Source organism: Vanacampus margaritifer, chromosome 10 (assembly GCF_051991255.1).
Source record: "Vanacampus margaritifer isolate UIUO_Vmar chromosome 10, RoL_Vmar_1.0, whole genome shotgun sequence".
NCBI lineage: Eukaryota > Metazoa > Chordata > Actinopteri > Syngnathiformes > Syngnathidae > Vanacampus > Vanacampus margaritifer.
In genome coordinates this window covers 15,917,813-15,935,190 of record NC_135441.1, presented here as the reverse complement: position 1 = coordinate 15,935,190, position 17,378 = coordinate 15,917,813, and the positions used below count along the sequence as shown (strand labels likewise).

Here is a 17,378-nt window from a genome sequence, read left to right as displayed (position 1 = left end):
TCCGGCGTAGAGTTCAAGGTGCCCGTCAGTAATACAAGTCTGTCTGTGTCACAATGGGGGGCTTTGCGAGGCGATAGGGGCGGGTGAAACCAGCTTAATGCTCCGTGTAATGCATGTTAATGTACGCGGCACCAGGGGAGCGCCGGTCGCAGGGCTTCGGGATTATTTATCACAAAACATTTGTATTCTTCCGTCGGAGAACGGTTGATCCCGGATAGCTATACACACTAATCCTTCACTCCGTTAATTAAAATAGAAGGCAAAGCAATGGAACTGGTGCTTTCCTCGGCGCTCTGCTGCTCCTCTTTTTCCAGAAATGTAATCATTTCTGGAGAAGCTTAACCATCTGCTTGAGGTTAAGTCTGCAAGCAGATTGTGTTTTCTGCTTATTTAAACCTGGGGATTGGTGATTTTCGTAAAAGGGAGGGTGTGAGGGCTGCAGGCAAATAGTTCCAGGATATCTTCTGTTGTCATTTGTTTGAAAGCAACCAAAGTCATTCTGTTTAACACTTTTATGCCAACAAACGATTACATCTCCATATCTGCTCCAAGAACCTAATTATTATTTCCTGCCCTCATCTCCTCTTCCTTTTAGTTGCTAACGAGCTCCGAGCTGCCCGCAGGGCCCAGCCTGCGCCTCGTCAGTCCCGAGAAGAGACTTGAAGAGATTTTAAGACGACCACACATTTACATTAGGATGCCACTCGTGTCTGTGTTGATCCACAAAGGCGTCCTTTTGCTTTGCCCCTCACTTGCTCTCTGTGCTTCAGTGCTTCTTTAACTGACCAGCATTATACAACAAAAGAATCCCTGTAAATGTGTACTCACAACAGTTTATTTGAACAACATTAACATCACATCCAAACTGTAAACACGTCACCTATGAATGATTTAATCCAAACAATAATACCTGATTAGGGACAAATATGATTACGTCTTTGTGGCATGGCTTTTATGTTGATTATGTTGATACATGTCCATGCCTGCTTATGTGAATTAAAGTCTTGTAATGCGCATTTGTAGTACGTGGTGTATTATACCTCCTCCTCACTGTCACTTTCATTACGACCAAAAAGAAGCTCAGACATGTAGACATAATTGTGATTAAAGGGCAATATCCTTAATAATCTTTTAGTGGGTTAAGGAGTGGGGGTGATTAATGATAGTGTAGAAGGAATTATGTGATACAGTATATGAGGAATTGGATCTTTGAGGGTCATCCTTCGACAATCCTCTTCTCGTAAATGTTGCCTGAAAAACCCACCACGACACCCACCACACAATTTGCCCTCCTTAATCCAAATCTGGCTCTGACGTCTGGTGTCAAATTTACGCCTTCTCGTCTCTTTAATAGGCCAGAGGAAGTGACACGAGGGTGGGAAATGGTTAAACGTCGACAGTAATTAGAGTCGTATACTCTGCGTCCGCCAATACGGAGCTCTGAGGAGCTCCAAGAACCCCCCCCCACCCCACCCCATCCCACACCCACCCACACACACACACACACACACACACACACACCGCTTTCTTTCTCTCTTGCGCACGCTCCCTCTTTCTTTCTCTTTCTCTCTCTCTCTCTCTTTCGCGCGCGCGCACACACACGCGCTCTCACACATATCCCAGCCGGCTCCTCTGGGTGTCTAATACAGTGGAAAATCAAAGTGCAAGCCTTTTCAGTTCACTCACCTCCCGTGTCGCGCGTGGAGCACAGTGGAAGGGGAGACAGGTGGTCTAGATTTCCGCATGCAATCAATTTAGTCACTTGTAAATATGATACAAAGTTACATATGACCACGTTGGATTGTTGCTGATTTTTATTTTTTTTTTAACAGTGCATAATGCTTATTTTCTATGATGTCCGGCTAAGGTGACTTTTACGCAAGGCTGTAAAATGGATCAAAGGCTTTCCAGATGCAGCTGGGTGCCGGTGACCGGGCTCGTCGTCTCTCTACTTTTGTGTGCCTGCGTGGTGGATTTGGTGCTGGCTCAAATTCGCTACTCCATCCCCGAGGAGCTGGAGCACGGAGCCTTCGTGGGCAACATCGCGGAGGATCTGGGTTTGGATGTGGCCAAGTTGTCCGCGCGTCGCTTCCGAATCGTTTCCGGAGCCAAGAGGCAATATTTAGAAGTGAACTTGGAGAACGGGATTTTGTTTGTGAACGAGAAAATAGACAGAGAGGAGCTTTGCGAGCGCAGCCCCAGCTGTTTTTTGCATCTACAAGTTGTCATTGAAAACCCTTTAGAGCTCTACAGGGTGGAAGTGGAGATTTTAGACGTGAATGACAACTCCCCCAGTTTCCCTTGGAGCGAATTTAACATCGACATCACGGAATCGGCTGCGCCCGGCTCCTGCTTCCCGATAGAGAGCGCGCAAGACTTGGACGTGGGCACTAATTCTCTGCGCTCCTACCAGTTGGGCACAAACGAACACTTCATCCTCAACATCCAGACGCGCAACGACGGGAGCAAGTTTGCCGAGCTGGTGCTGGACAACCCTTTGGACCGGGAGCGGCAGAAAAAGCACGAGATGATTCTGACAGCCTTTGACGGGGGTTCGCCGGAACGCTCCGGAACCGCTTTAATCACCATCACGGTACTCGACGCGAACGACAACGTCCCCGTGTTCGATCGTTCCGTGTACCGGGCTAGACTAGTGGAAAACGCGCCGAGGGGGACGTTGGTGCTGAAACTGAACGCCACCGATTTGGACGAGGGCTCCAACGGGGAGGTGACCTACGCCTTTAGCGGACACGCGCCTCTCAAAGTGCGCGAGTTGTTCAGCGTGGATCCGTACACGGGTGAGATCCGCGTAAAGGGCGTCGTGGACTACGAGAAAGCTAACGTGTACGAGCTGTACGTGCAAGCGAGGGATAGGGGACCCTCGGCCGTGGCCGTGCACAGCAAAGTCCTGGTCGACATCGTGGACGTGAATGACAACACCCCCGAAGTCATCCTCACGTCCGTGTCCACGCCAGTGCAGGAGGACGCACCACCGGGCACTGTCATAGCCGTTATCAGCGTCATGGACCGGGACTCGGGTGAGAACGGGAACGTGGACTGTCAAATCCCTAATAACATCCCTTTTCAGCTGCACTCCTCTTTTAAAAACTACTACACGCTTGTGACAAGTGAAGTTTTGGACAGGGAGGTGGTGTCCGAGTACAATATCACACTCACTGCCCGCGATTTGGGCTCCCCGTCGCTTTCCACGAGGAAAAACATCCTGGTGCAAGTGTCTGACATTAATGACAACCCCCCACGGTTTTCACAGCCGTCATATACTGTCTATGTGACCGAGAATAACGCCCCGGGCGCTTCCATTTGCACCGTGTCTGCCTTCGACCCCGATTCCAACCAGAACGCCTATCTGTCTTATTCTATTCTCGAGGGTCAAATCCAGGGCATGCCCGTGTCCACGTATGTGTCCATTAACTCGGACAACGGCAACATTTACGCACTGCGCTCCTTTGACTATGAGCAACTTCGAAACTTTCACATTCTTGTGCAAGCCCAAGACGCAGGCTTCCCACCCCTGGCCAACAACGTGACAGTGAATGTTTTTGTTCTGGATCAGAATGATAACGCGCCAATCATCGTGTCCCCGTTGCCTAAAAACGGCACCGTCGCCACGGAGGTGGTGCCCCGCTTCGTGGATGCTGGTTATCTGGTCACTAAAGTGACAGCGCTGGACGCGGACGCGGGACAAAACTCGCGGCTGTCCTATCAGGTGATACAGGCGACAGATCCCGGCTTGTTCAGCGTGGCGCTGTACACGGGGGAAATCAGGAGCATTCGCCGACTGGTGGACAAAGACGCGTCCAGACACAGACTGGTAATACTGGTGAAGGACAACGGGCAGCCTCCTCTCTCCGCCACCGTCTCCGTTGTCCTCACGGTGGTGGACAGCGTCCCCGAGTCTTTATCCGACTATGGAGACCTCACACTCAGCCCTCAGCCCCCCTCGAACCTCGCCCTCTACTTAATCGTGTCACTCAGCACCATATCTTTCATCTTCCTCGTGGCCATCATCGTCCTGGCTGCGGTCAAGTGCTACAAGGACAGGGAGACCCTGAGTGGCTACAATCTGCCCCCCTTCGCCTGCTGCTGCTGCGGCGGCTTCCAGCCCGACCCTCCCCCGGAGGTGTTCAAAAAATCCAACCTCAACCTGCAAATTTCCTCCACGGCTAATAAGGTGCCTACCAACTGCATGGAGGTGAACGGAAGCACCAGCCTGACTCAGCCTTATTGTTATAAAGTGTGCTTGACACCAGAATCGTCCAAAAGTGACTTCATGTTTTTGAAGCCGTGCAGCCCGGCCAGCACGCCGCGCAACAACGAGGCGAGGAGCGCGGAGCACTCATGGGGCGCGTCTGTCAACAACGGAGCGACCACCCCCAATGAGGTAGGCCTATACAAAAAAAAAAAAAAAAAATACAAAAAAGTAAATAAATACAAAATAAAAAAAAAAATAAAAAAAAAATAAAAAAAACACGTTTAAAGGTGAAACCACAAAGTCGTCACTTTTATTATGTATTAATCGCAACACTTTAGGTACTAATCATTGTACAGCGGAAATGAAATGAGACAAGATGCCTGATTAGCTTTTAATTGACACGTTAATGCACCACGGAGCATTATTATGTGACTATATTGTCTGAGAATTAAGTGAAATGTGGAAGCAATTCGACATTTGCAGATAGGCCGAGGGCAAGGAAATCATGATTAATTTGCTGAAAAAACATAAATCATTCTTAATGCCTCCTCCATCAGCGCCACTGCTCTATGAGGGAGGAGGGAGGTGGGCAGACTAAAATGCTCCCTGCACAACAGAGTCTGAACAACAAGTCAAGGGTAATGGACAAGGTGAATGAGAGTTTGGATTCATTTGTCCATGGTTCGACCCATTTTGGTGCAGGCAAGGCGTCGACGTCTAACAATTTATATAGGACAAATCTCCCCTCTGGCCATCCCTCAAGGGCACCATGGACAGCACCATTATACTCAACACAATGTGGCGTATTCGTGATGGGAGGGCTGTCCATTATTGATGAAAAATGGCAAATGTTCTGGTTTTTGGAGAGGACACGGGGAGGGGGGCAAGGACATGACTGGACTGAGACGTGGCCCGCCTGTAGATGGGTCCCTGCGATGTCCTCTGGGTGCAAGGAGAGACTAAGATGTGAAGTCATATTTATCAGCAAGAGGGAGGGAGAGGAGAAGCGTGTGGTTGGAGGGGAAGCGGTTGGGCAAGGAGAGAGGGAATTAAAGGAGGCAGGATGTAGTGTTTTCTAATTCCAGCAGACGGGGCAGTAGACCGTGTGTGTGTGTGTCACGCGTGATACCAGACTCCACCAGGCAGACTGACAAATGTCATTTCGGTCACGGACACACTACTTTTGGCCACAGGAAGAGGCGGGGTGAGGTCGATGAGGTCACAGGGGGGTTGTTATGCAGATCCTTGAGGAGAGTGTTTCCCTCTTTAATCATTAATTGGCTCCCTAATTCATTCATCGAGGCTAACGTTCACACACACACTGGCACGCAATGAGAGGGAGAGGTCGGGAGGACACCATCCAATGACAAGTGACGCGATGAGGCGCGCTCACGACGGAGGCCTGCATGCGCGGAGCCAAGCGAAGGCAGATGGATGGCGTGCATGAGCTTTGACGACCTCAAGTGACTGTTCAAGGCTCTGCGTAATGAAAAACCGTGCTCAGTCGCATATTCATGTAAAGTGCACACATGCAGAAAGAAGAAAAACAATGATCATTTTCTTCATTTTCTCCTCGGCCGGCTTTCCCTTTGATGATTTCAATCGTGTTCTGTTTCATCCCATTGGGACTCTAATTGGTTTTCTAGTCTGCTTGGCAAGGGCAACACTTAGAATACAGATTCTATTAATAATAATTATTATATTAGTATGCTTTTGTGTCACATTTCTGTGTTATAGTGACTTTAAGTGAATTCATAGAGCAGCTATAGTGGTTATAAAAGTCTACACACCCCTGTTCAAATGCTAGCTGTGCTATAAACAAATGAGACCAAAACCTTTTACATTATTAATGGCACCTATCCTGTACTACTCTATTGAAAGCAAATAAATAAATAAATACATTAAATAATGTGGTTGCAAAAGTGTGCACACCCTATTCTAACTGGGGGTCGGGCTGTGTTCCGAATGATTTAATCACATTCAAACTCATGTTTAATTAGGAGTCAGCACAGCATTTTAAGTGCCTCTCATTAACCACAAATTAAAATTCAGATCTTCTAGTATACTTTTCCTGACATTTTTTTACTTATACAAGTCTGTCATCCAAGCTATATATCAGGGGAGTCAAACTCATTCTAATGCAGGGGGCCCTTTCACCCAAATTTGATCTCAAGTGGGCCATACCAGTATGTCCATGTACCAATAAGTTATAAATAACAACAGGTCAAGCTATTTCCATTTTTTTTGTGTGCAATAATTACAAGCACATTCTGAAAACATGTCCATGCGTTATCTTACTGCAGAGTAATCTGAAATTTCTGAACAAAATGAGTGCAAAATGTTTGCATCAAATCTTGAGTACTGTAACAGCCAAATTTCAGTCATTTAAATGGTCATCGGTGCGCCATCCAGTGGAAAAGTTAGCAACATCAGTTAATTTTTGTGAAAAGCGTACTGTATTCTGTCTTCGTGGGCCAGATTGGTCCCTCTGATGGGCCACTTCTGGCCCAAGGGCCGTATGTTTGACACCACTGCTATATATGGTCAGCATAGAGGTTCCTAAGCATCAGAGGTGTCTGTGACATTATCAAGAACTGGACGTCCCTTCCCAAGTGTTGAAAAGATGAGCCAAAAACTAGTCAGGGGAGGCTGAGGAAGTTGCAGAAATTTCTGAAAAGTAGTGGCTCGTCACCAATCTAACGTCTTCTTCATATGCCTAAATTATGATGTCCGGTTTCAAGACAGAAGTTTCATCCAAACATTGTGCAAAAAACACACTTTAAAGAAATCTGCTGACTTCCAATTAACATTAATCTGAATGTGATTGGTGAATTTAACACAGGCAAATCCCCATGTTGTACCGGTTATTGGTCGTATGGTGGAAAAAGTTTTAAAATGGAACTCTGTCTCTTTTTTAAATCACAAAAAAACTGGCATTTTAGCAGCATAAATAGCTCTCAGTTGTCATTTTTCACCCCTCCCTCAGTGAATAGACAATACAAGCTAAACTGTGTGACAGGCGGATAGTTGAAAGCAAAATAATGCCTTTTCGTTCTACCAGGCACCCACAAGAGGGCAGCATTCGGCCTTCTTTCAATTTACTATACTGTTTATCCTGTTGAAAGTGATATAAAGTTGTATGCAAATTAAGGCTGTGAAAGTTAAAGCGTTAATTCATTGATGAATCTAAAAAAAATATCGCATTAATCATGTATTAACACAGATTAATCACACTATTAATTTTGACAACAGATGCTCTATTATCTTGACAGTGCATGGTTATGTTAACGGTAGCACAGGTTGGGTTTGCACAATAAACATAACTAGGCCTACATGCATTAAAGTAAAGCATTTTATAAATGTTTGCGTATGACATCCATATTATTTGTTCTAGTCAAAATATTGGGGGGATTTTCCCCCCCATTTTAAATCATGTAAATAATTACCTGATTAGAAAACGAGGAGGATGAGAATGTGCAGTGGATCAAAAAATGTCGAAGACATCCTCATAACATTAAATGTATAAATAATTATAGAAATAATAATAACAGGTGCTCTTCAAATTTGGCAGGCAAAAATGTTTAATTAAGTGATTAATCATGATTAAGTTTCTAAAATGTGATTAATCTGATTAAAAAAAAATAGTTTGACAGCTTTAATGTAAATGTAAATGGACTTCACAGTTGAGATCTTAATTATCGTATTTATTTTTGCAGTTGAAGCAGCCAAACACAGATTGGACTCTGACCAAGAATCATAATTCTTCCATCAAAAGGTAACATGTTTGACTAAAAAAAAACTTCAGATGGTTCCAAGTGAGATATCAAATGGATTTCTATCTTCTTTTGCAGTTACAACTCCATCAACATGGATGGCACGCTGATGCGTAAAGCCATGCACGCAGACCCGGAAAACTACGTCACTTCCATGGCTCCCGGACAGTACTGGACCTGGGGCACTCACATGAGAGGCCCAAAGGGTACGACAAGCCAAACTGAATGTGAGGAAAAAACTCATTATTGAACACAGTCAGAACATTAGGAACTCCTAACAGATGAAAGCTGGTTGTAATATTTTGCCATGCACTTTCACATTGACGAAAGTTGAATGAATTTCTCAAGCTGAATTGAACATTATTACCTTATTATCTCATTAGAATGTGAGTGTGTGCATTAAGATCCCTTAAATTATGCAAATGAACACTGAACTGAACAATCGCTTTATAATTCCTTACCACATATCTTCTACTGCAGACTATAAAATGTCTCCATCACCCAGCGGTGTTACCTCCCGGCCCTGGACTCCTCGGTGCACCCCTCCCCCCCAACAGCAGCAGCCTACAAAGCCCTCTCACCCTCACCCTCACCCACACCCGCACCCGCCGCCTGACTACCATCACAACGTGTACATTCCCGGGACGCCATCAGGCTTCTGCACCCTGAGGCCCGTGGCTCAGTGCAGCGACTTGGACGTCCATAACTCCTTCTCTACCTTCGGCAAGAAGCGACGCCTCCAGATGTCCCCCCAGGGGGAGGCTGCCATGATCAATAACGATCTGTACAATGACTGACATGCCGCTGACTGACTGCGTGGATGATTTGAATGATGGATCACCTGAGATGAAGATCATTTGTTACATAAATTAATGACCAAGCGGCTTGTGAGTGGCTTAATATGGGAGCTAAATAATGACTGCTGAAGGGGAGCAGATTTTCGTGGTTATTTATGTGACAACATGCCTCAATGTATTTTTTATGATTATTATTATTGCTATTAATTTTTAGACAATCAAACAGGAGGTGCAGATGTGACTTCCAAATGATATGATAAGCATCAGTAAGCAATTGTTTTGCACATCTTTAAGTATGAAATCATATTGTTGGGTTTTAAAAAATATAGAAAGTGTGTGTGTGTGTGTTTTTTTTATAAGTATGTTCATCTGCTAATGTGAAAAACATTATGCTGAGGCAAAAAAAAAGAGAGATGAGGAACACTCCCCACACATGTACTGTAAATACATTAATGGAAATAAAGTATTTTTTGCATTACATGTCTTCCTCAAATGTCTATAAAACCAAACGGGCGACTTAAGTGGGCAAATCAGTATGCACTGCGCATATTTAAGTTTTGTTCAGCAAGGTTTAATTTACTCGAGTCAATTATTTTCAGGGTGAAAAGGGTACAGCTCCTACAATATTTTCGCCTTGCTAAGCCGTTTTCCACCTAGATGAATAAACACAGTAAAATGCTAACATATGCTAATTGGAGAGCTTGCATTTCCATGCGCCCGCAGAGGACGGTGGGGGTTCATTTACTGAACAAACAAAAAGTCCTCTCTGGAAAATATCACTTTAATTAAGAGCACGGCCACACAAGTACGAGTGTCGTGGGAGTGAGTCGACTGCTTCAAATGCCACACCTGGATGGGAGCTCGGGGGCCCGCAGCATCTTTCTCTTCTTTCTGCGTGCCCTTTTACTTGTTAATTCTCTGGGAAATTGTTCAACAGATTACAGATGGGTACTGGCCAGGAACAAAGAAGGTTTAATTAGGTCGTTGGTTGGCGCAGACTGAGAATAATCTCGTTAATAAGGAAGAGGGGGTCCATAGAGAACCGTGGAAGGAGCAGGGACACCTTCTCTGGGGTAAGGTGATACAAAAGGGGCATCCTTTATAGGTCAGATAGGAGGATGTGAAATAAATGGAGCTCAAAAAGAGTTTATGTTGCAAGAATAACTTTTTCATTAGCATTTGTTATTCTGCTTGTGGTGTAAAAATATCCACATCTTTATCTAGTCATGAAAAGCAAAGCAAGCAAATATAAAACACATTAATTACTAAATGTACTTCCGAGACACTTGTTTGTACTTCCCTGATCATCCCGTCGGTCAAGAAAGCTTTCCGTTGCTGTGGTGCTGAATTTATGACCAGTGGTGGTTTTCTTCTTGACACACGCTGTGCCTCCACTCATCCACCAGATGGCGAATTTGTTCAACGTTCAATAAAGAGCAAGTGAGGCCAAGTGACGAGCTTTTTCTGTCACACGCATAGAGAGAGAAAATGGAAACAATATCAGATTTGTTAGTATTTACAATTAGCAATAAAGCAGAAATGTAGTAAAATGCAGCATATTTGACTGACAGTGTTCCCTAGTGGAATGCATGATACAAGTAAAAACTCACTGTAGATTAAAGTCTGTAGCAAAGTGCTACAATATATTAAAAATGAAATTGAGGAGTGCAAGTTTTACAGTGCATTACAGTCTACGCATTTTCAAAAAAATGAAAAATGTACATGATGTATGTACACAAAGCACTACAGCATTAAATACATTTAAAAAAAAAGCACAGTATATACAGCAGATGGCGTCGTTGAGTAAGATTCTCGAATTACTGTACAACAGTCACACTTCTCAGAGAAACGAGGATACTGATTAGCTGCAATTATGTAAATTAAAATAAATGCTGATTATAAGAGAAAGGTCAATGAGAGAGTTTATTAATGTACTGTATTATTTGTTCATTGACACAAATCTAAAAAATGTCACGCATTTTACCAGTGTCAGTTAAACATCATCAAATCAAGGCTTAGTTCCTGTAATCCAGATTTTATTGAGCTAAATCAACTTTTGTCATATAAATTGAAATGCATATTACAATAAGGTATATGTATATTTTAGGCTAACTGGAAAAAAAAAAGAGACAATTAATTAAAACATGGTTTGATGTCTACATCACATGTAACTAAAAAATATACAAATGAATTTGCATAGAGTGGATATAAAAAGTCTACACACCCCTGTTCAAATTCCAAGTTTTGTGATGAAAAAACAGAACCTTTAACAATGTTCTTTCAGAATACCAACATTTTTCTATAGCACCAGTATGACCTTTGACCTGTACAATGCAATTAACTTTTTGTCTTCATATTTTTGATGGAGGACATACAAGGGAGGATATACAAAAAAAAAAAAAACAACATTTACATTTTCACAATTTTACTGTGATCAGAATTAACCAATTACAACCCATGCTTAACTCCACTCACACCTGCCACCAATTAAAATGTGCCTCTGATTAAGCCCAAATACAGTTCAGATGTTCAAGATGGCTTTTCCTGATATATTTTATTTGCTTTCTAGCAGGAGCTTAATTCCACCTTGTCTAAAGGCTCAAATTTTCAACTGGAAAAAAAGGCTTCACCAGTTTTGATGTTCTTTACATGATGAGCAGTTTTGTGCTTGCGTCTTCCTTTTGGAAATATGGCCAAATACTTCAAGGTTGGTTCCGGTGTGTGTCCAGCATTCTTATAGGAGCTAATTTGTCAAGGATTTTACAGTATGTAGGGTCACCTTGGGCAAACAGGTGCTATATGAGAGACCAGACAAAGGATGGCTCTGAACTCTATGATCACTAATAAAATTGAGTTACCCCTTGCCCAGATACAGGCAGTTTGTGGCCATGAACAGATGGAGACAAATAACCATTCACACTCACATTCACACCATCACTGTGTCAGAAATGAACTCACATACCTGCACAGAAGTCGGGCCAGGTGTATTACTACACCTTAAGTGACCCATGTAGTATAATCTTCTCATTAAATAAATACAGTCCTGCTCACCATTATTGGCACCCATGAAGGTAAAGGGCATAATGTGGAATATCTTCTGAAAAAAATGAATTATTTTGTATTTCATCCAAAAGACAAAATTATTTAAAAAACAATTAAAAACAAACAATGGGCGGAACATTTTGAAAACTTAAAATGTGCTTTGTCACTGGTATTGGCACCCTTCCCTGTAAATCAGTATGGAAACGCATTGTGACTCACCTTTGGTAAATCACAAATGAGAATTCCTTGTTCTTAATTGTCTGTGCCCAATTGACATGATTTAACCAATGAATGATGACTTTGACGTTTTAAAAAGCCACCTGTTATTCCCTTTTCCTTGTCAAAATAGTGAAAACAAAGGAGCTGTCTGTGGACATCAGCAGTCTGATTATTCACAAACACAAAACCTAAAAAAATGGTATAGAGCCATCTCCAAAGATTTTGGTAGCCCTGTTTCAGCAATGCGCAATGTTGTTAAAAAGTTTTGACGAGCATGGAACTGTCAAGAACCTCCATGGATGTTGGGTGAAGAGAGAAATTGATGACAGAAGTCTTCAATGGTTAATGCGAATGGTGGAAAAAACACCACATTAAACATCGAAAGACCTGAAAGCCAACCTGGAACAGTCTGGGATCATGGTCAACACATTCTAGGGGGACATGTCCTACCAAGTGTTAGAAAACTTGGTTTGAGTCAAAGGTCATGGGTCTACTCGCAAGACAAAGACCCCAAGTACACATCCAAAAGCACACAGAAATGGTTAAAAGGGAAAAAATACTTTCCGACATCAGATAATGAAATTGTAGTTGATATATTGCTATATTGATAGATGCAACTGTATGCGAGGAAAAAAATATACAGTTTTGTCAAAATGCATGTTAAACAAATAAATACTTATTCCTGCAAATAAAAAAAATTGTGTTTGAAAAATGAATTAATCTTTTACAAATCTTTTTAATCATTTTACTTACATAATAAGTAAATAAATGGTGCACGTTTACTACAGTACGCTATTTTCAGTTACTGCATATCAGTGATGAGTGGACTTAGTAGCCTAACTTATTCAATACAAAGCAAACTGTGCAAAATAGAAGTCTTAACTCATAAAATTCTAAATTTTGGAGAGCCAGTTTGAGGTGATACCAAATTTAAAAGTCCAATTACCTTCACAAGTTGTTTCTTTCCTCATTAAATATTACGGGGTTGCACTATTGAGGCCTCTTGCCTTTGAGTCGAACATTACCTCAAGCATCCAGCACCATCAAAGGTATAAGCCAATAATATAAGTATTTTATGGCAAAAAAACAGCAAACGTTACCTGCAGATTGCATTTTGCAATATAGTGTAGTCTTAATGGGAAACAGTATGCACGGTCAGAATTACGTTTATTTTTTTTTAAACAGTGACAAGAGAGTTTTGTCAACAGGTCTATTTCATTGACAAGTAGGCCAAGGGTTTGAAAGTAGGGTTTCTAAGTAGAGTATCTCCTATTCAAGCAAAAACAAACAATAACAACAACAAAGACATACCAAACAATTTGAAAACCTACTTTGTAGCCCTAACAATACAATGAAACCCTACTTTGAAAGCTTAACAATGCTTTGAAACCCTAACCCTACTTTGAATCTCCAACCTTACACAGTTTGAGACCCTACTTCAGAACCCTAACCTCACTTTGCAACCTGAGGTAGTAACTAATAATGTTACAATCACTGTGAGCCTACTTTGAAACCCTGATTTACAAGTTTAAAGTAGGGACTTTCAAAGTTGGGTAAATTGGTTAGATTTTCAAAGTGGTCACAATTTATAACATTGCTTCCAACATTATCAGTTATAAAATTTGACTTTCAATATGTGGCCTTAGGTTTTTCAAGGTTGTTTAATTTTTTTAAGCATCTTTCCTCAATCTGTAACATGAGTACTAACCCACAGTGGATTGTCACCTCAATTACACTGATTACAATTAAAATAAAGTTGTTGGAAGATGCCAGCAGAAGCTGACAAATTGGATAATCATTAATAGTTGCTAACAAAACCAACATGTAACAATATGACACACTTTAAGCGTTTTGAATAAAAAAGCATCAAAGCTCTTGTCCTTTGAAAAACAAGAAAAAAAAGTAATAGTTGTATATGTTTAATTTTTAACATCCCCAATAAATAAACGAACAAACAAATAAAAAAATACATTTTACTGAGGAAATAAATGCAGACATTATTAGGAATATCAATTTACAAAAATGTCGTTATGATTTATTTTATGAAGTCTTTTCATGTGGCAGAAAAGGCACCAATAACCCATTCAATATACTGTAATCTTTTATTGATCCCCAGAGGAGACATTTGTTTTGGTCCAATGAGTAGCAGATATGTTTAATTTTGGCAGTAAATAGATTTACAACTGTGAAATTGATTGGGAATGTAGAACTGTCCATCTATGCAGTCATTTGTAAGGCTACAGTATATCTTTTTGGCCACATGGTGTCGCCGTTACCCTCTAATTTGCAGCATAAGTCATCTGATCCACATATTTCTAAATCTCGCCACACCCGTTGTAAAGGGTGGAGGGTGGAGACGGCTTTCTTTTGTATCTGATGTTTCTTAATTGAAACGGTTGCGCTGCTCTGAGATATGCCTTGAGTATTTTTTTTATTTATTTTGAAATATAGACGGTGATTTGCTCCACCCCACAGACGCCAGTCATGTGTTACATGGGACAAAGGATGGATTTTTGGACGGGGATCTTTGTATTGTTTGCAGCATGGCCGGCTGCTTTGTCTGTGACTCGTTACTCCATCCCCGAGGAGATGGAGAGGGGCTCTGTGGTGGCCAACCTTGCGGCTGATCTGGGACTGGAGCCTGGAAGCTTATTACAAAGAGAGGTAAAGCTTGATATTTTTCACCACAAAAAATATCTGGATTTCAATAAGAAGACGGGGGAGCTCCTCATCGTGGAGACAATGGACAGAGAATATCTTTGCCCCTCGAAAACAGTCTCTTGCCTTCTCAAGCTTGATGTTATTATAGAAAGTCCATTACGCATATTTAATATTGAGCTTGAAATAACTGATATAAATGACAACGCGCCACATTTTAGACGAGATAAAGTCGAATTGGATGTGTCTGAATCTGCAACACCGGGGGAGAGATTCTCCCTCCCCAATGCAGTAGATCCTGATGTGGGTGTTAATACAATTAAAACCTACAGACTCAGCCCCACTCAACATTTTACCATCGAAATCCAGACTGGTACTGATGGATCACAATATGTAGATTTAGTTTTGACCCGGTCTTTGGACCGGGAGGAGATTGCAGTCCATAATTTAATATTAACAGCAGTAGACGGTGGTAATCCAGTGCGCTCCGGCACAGCTAATATTATTGTGAGAGTGCAGGATACCAACGACAACCCGCCTCGATTTGACAAGCAGATTTATACAGTGAACATGACAGAAAATTCCCCAATCGGAACGACAGTGATAAAGCTAAACGCTACAGATCTCGACGACGGGCCAAATTCAGATCTCGTGTACTCATTCACGCTTTACACGTCAGAAAAAACTCAAGATGTGTTTTTGATGAACCCCAACACCGGCGAGATAACAGTGAAAGGGACCATCGACTATGAAGACATGAAATTTTATGAGATGCACATTGAGGCGAGGGACAACGGCATGTACCCGCTCCTGGGCCAGTGTAAAGTGGTCGTCCACGTGACAGACATGAATGACAATTACCCCGAAATCACCCTGCAATCTGTGAAAAACACACTCAACGAGGACGTGCTTGTCGGAACTGTCATCGCCCTGGTGACCATCAGTGATAGAGACACCGGTGATAACGGCAAAGTGAATTTATTTATTCATGACTCAATCCCCTTTGTTTTAAACAAGTCATCAGACAGACCAATGCATTACAAGCTCATTGTGTCCCAACCTTTAGATCGTGAATCGGTGCCTGATTATGACATCACACTCGTTGCAAGAGATTCAGGAAGGCCACCATTATCTGATAATGAAACAATTACTGTACAGCTGCTGGATGTGAACGACAACGTCCCACACTTCCCTCAGTCCTTTTATACCATACGTGTGATGGAGAATAACGCTCCAGGCGCCTTGCTCAGTTCTCTCAGCGCATTTGACCCTGACCTCCACGAGAACCAGTACCTAGTTTACTTCATCCTGGAGAAGGAGATCGCCAACACCTCCATGTCCATGCTGTTCTCCATCAATCCAGAGAACGGGAATCTTTACGCACTGAAAACGTTTGATTATGAAATGGAGAAGGAATTTCTGTTCCACATCGAGGCCCGAGACTCGGGTTCTCCTCCGCTCAGCAGCAACGTGACCGTCCACATCATCATCGTGGATCAGAACGACAACGCCCCAGTTATCGTCTCTCCGTGGCGAGCGCATGGCTCCGTGGTAGAGGAGAAGATCCCCAGATCCACAGATAAAGGCTCTCTGGTGGCCAAGGTGATCGCTTTGGACGTGGATTCCGTGCACAACTCTCGCGTCACCTACCAGTTCCTTCAGGTGACCGACGCCTCCTTGTTCAGTCTGGACCAGTACAACGGAGAGATCCGCACCATGAGGATGTTCAGTTACAAAGACTCGCGCCACCAGAGGCTGGTTGTGGTTGCCAAGGACAACGGGGCGCCCGCTCTGTCGGCTACAGTCACCATCAAGCTGTCCACGGTGGAAACGGCCGTGAAGGCCTACTCGGACATGACGGAGGTGCCTCTGGAATACGACATCTTCTCGGACCTCAACCTGTATTTGGTCATCGGTCTGGGCTCGGTGTCCTTCCTGCTGCTCATCACCATCTTGGTCACCATCGTGCTCAAGTGTCAGAAGGTCAAGCCCAGCAACGCGGCTCCTACCTGCAGGAACAGTGTGATCAGCGAGAGGAACTCCACCATCGCGGATTCCACTCTGGTGTCCAACGATGCCTACTGGTACAGCATGTTTCTAGCAGAGACCAGGAAAGGAAAGCTGGTGGTCAGGCAGCCCATGCCAAAGGGCTCCAGGTACTTCGTGTCCAGCCTTCCCAGGAGCACAGGCGTGTCGGAGACCAGCGACTCAGCTCCCTCCACTCTGCAGGTAAAATAATTTCCATCTTTTTACATGCTGCTTAAATTTATCAACAATATTTAATGGGTAGAAAAACAATATATACAGTATATATGTTTTTTAAATCCATATACGGAATTTCTACTTCTTTCAAATGAAGAAATATAACACTACCACTAGTAACCACAACACTAGACCTACTAGTACTACTAGTAGTAGTTCACTGCACAGTGGGAGATTCTCCTGACTTCCGTACAGGCATGGGTTCATGTTACCCATCAGTGATGGCTGTGAGTGTGAATGGTTGTCTCTCGCTACTGTACACGAGTATGTGCTCTATAGTTTCACTACTGACTATTCCAGGGTGTAGTCAGCTGCATGTCAACTGGGATATAAGCTCCAGCTCCCCTGATAGTGGTACAGTAAACTGCAAACCCTTCTTTCAGATGTTGTTGTTGCAATGGATGTGATCATTGA

At 42.9% G+C, this 17,378-nt stretch overlaps 1 protein-coding gene across 2 annotated transcripts; it reads left to right on the top strand.

Moving 5' to 3' along the window:
• Positions 1 to 1,656: 1,656 nt before the first annotated feature.
• On the top strand, positions 1,657 to 9,261 carry LOC144058695 (protocadherin-10). Of its 2 annotated transcripts, none has more exons than XM_077577069.1 (4): positions 1,657 to 4,402; positions 7,930 to 7,988; positions 8,065 to 8,192; positions 8,467 to 9,261. In XM_077577069.1, the coding sequence occupies exons 1-4, from the start codon at positions 1,892 to 1,894 to the stop codon at positions 8,781 to 8,783; spliced, it is 3,015 nt and encodes a 1,004-aa protein (XP_077433195.1). In that variant the 5' UTR covers positions 1,657 to 1,891; the 3' UTR covers positions 8,784 to 9,261. The 2 variants fall into 2 exon arrangements, with proteins under 2 accessions (XP_077433195.1, XP_077433194.1); XM_077577068.1 differs by having other exon boundaries at positions 8,065 to 8,213.
• The last annotated feature ends 8,117 nt before the right edge of the window (positions 9,262 to 17,378 follow it).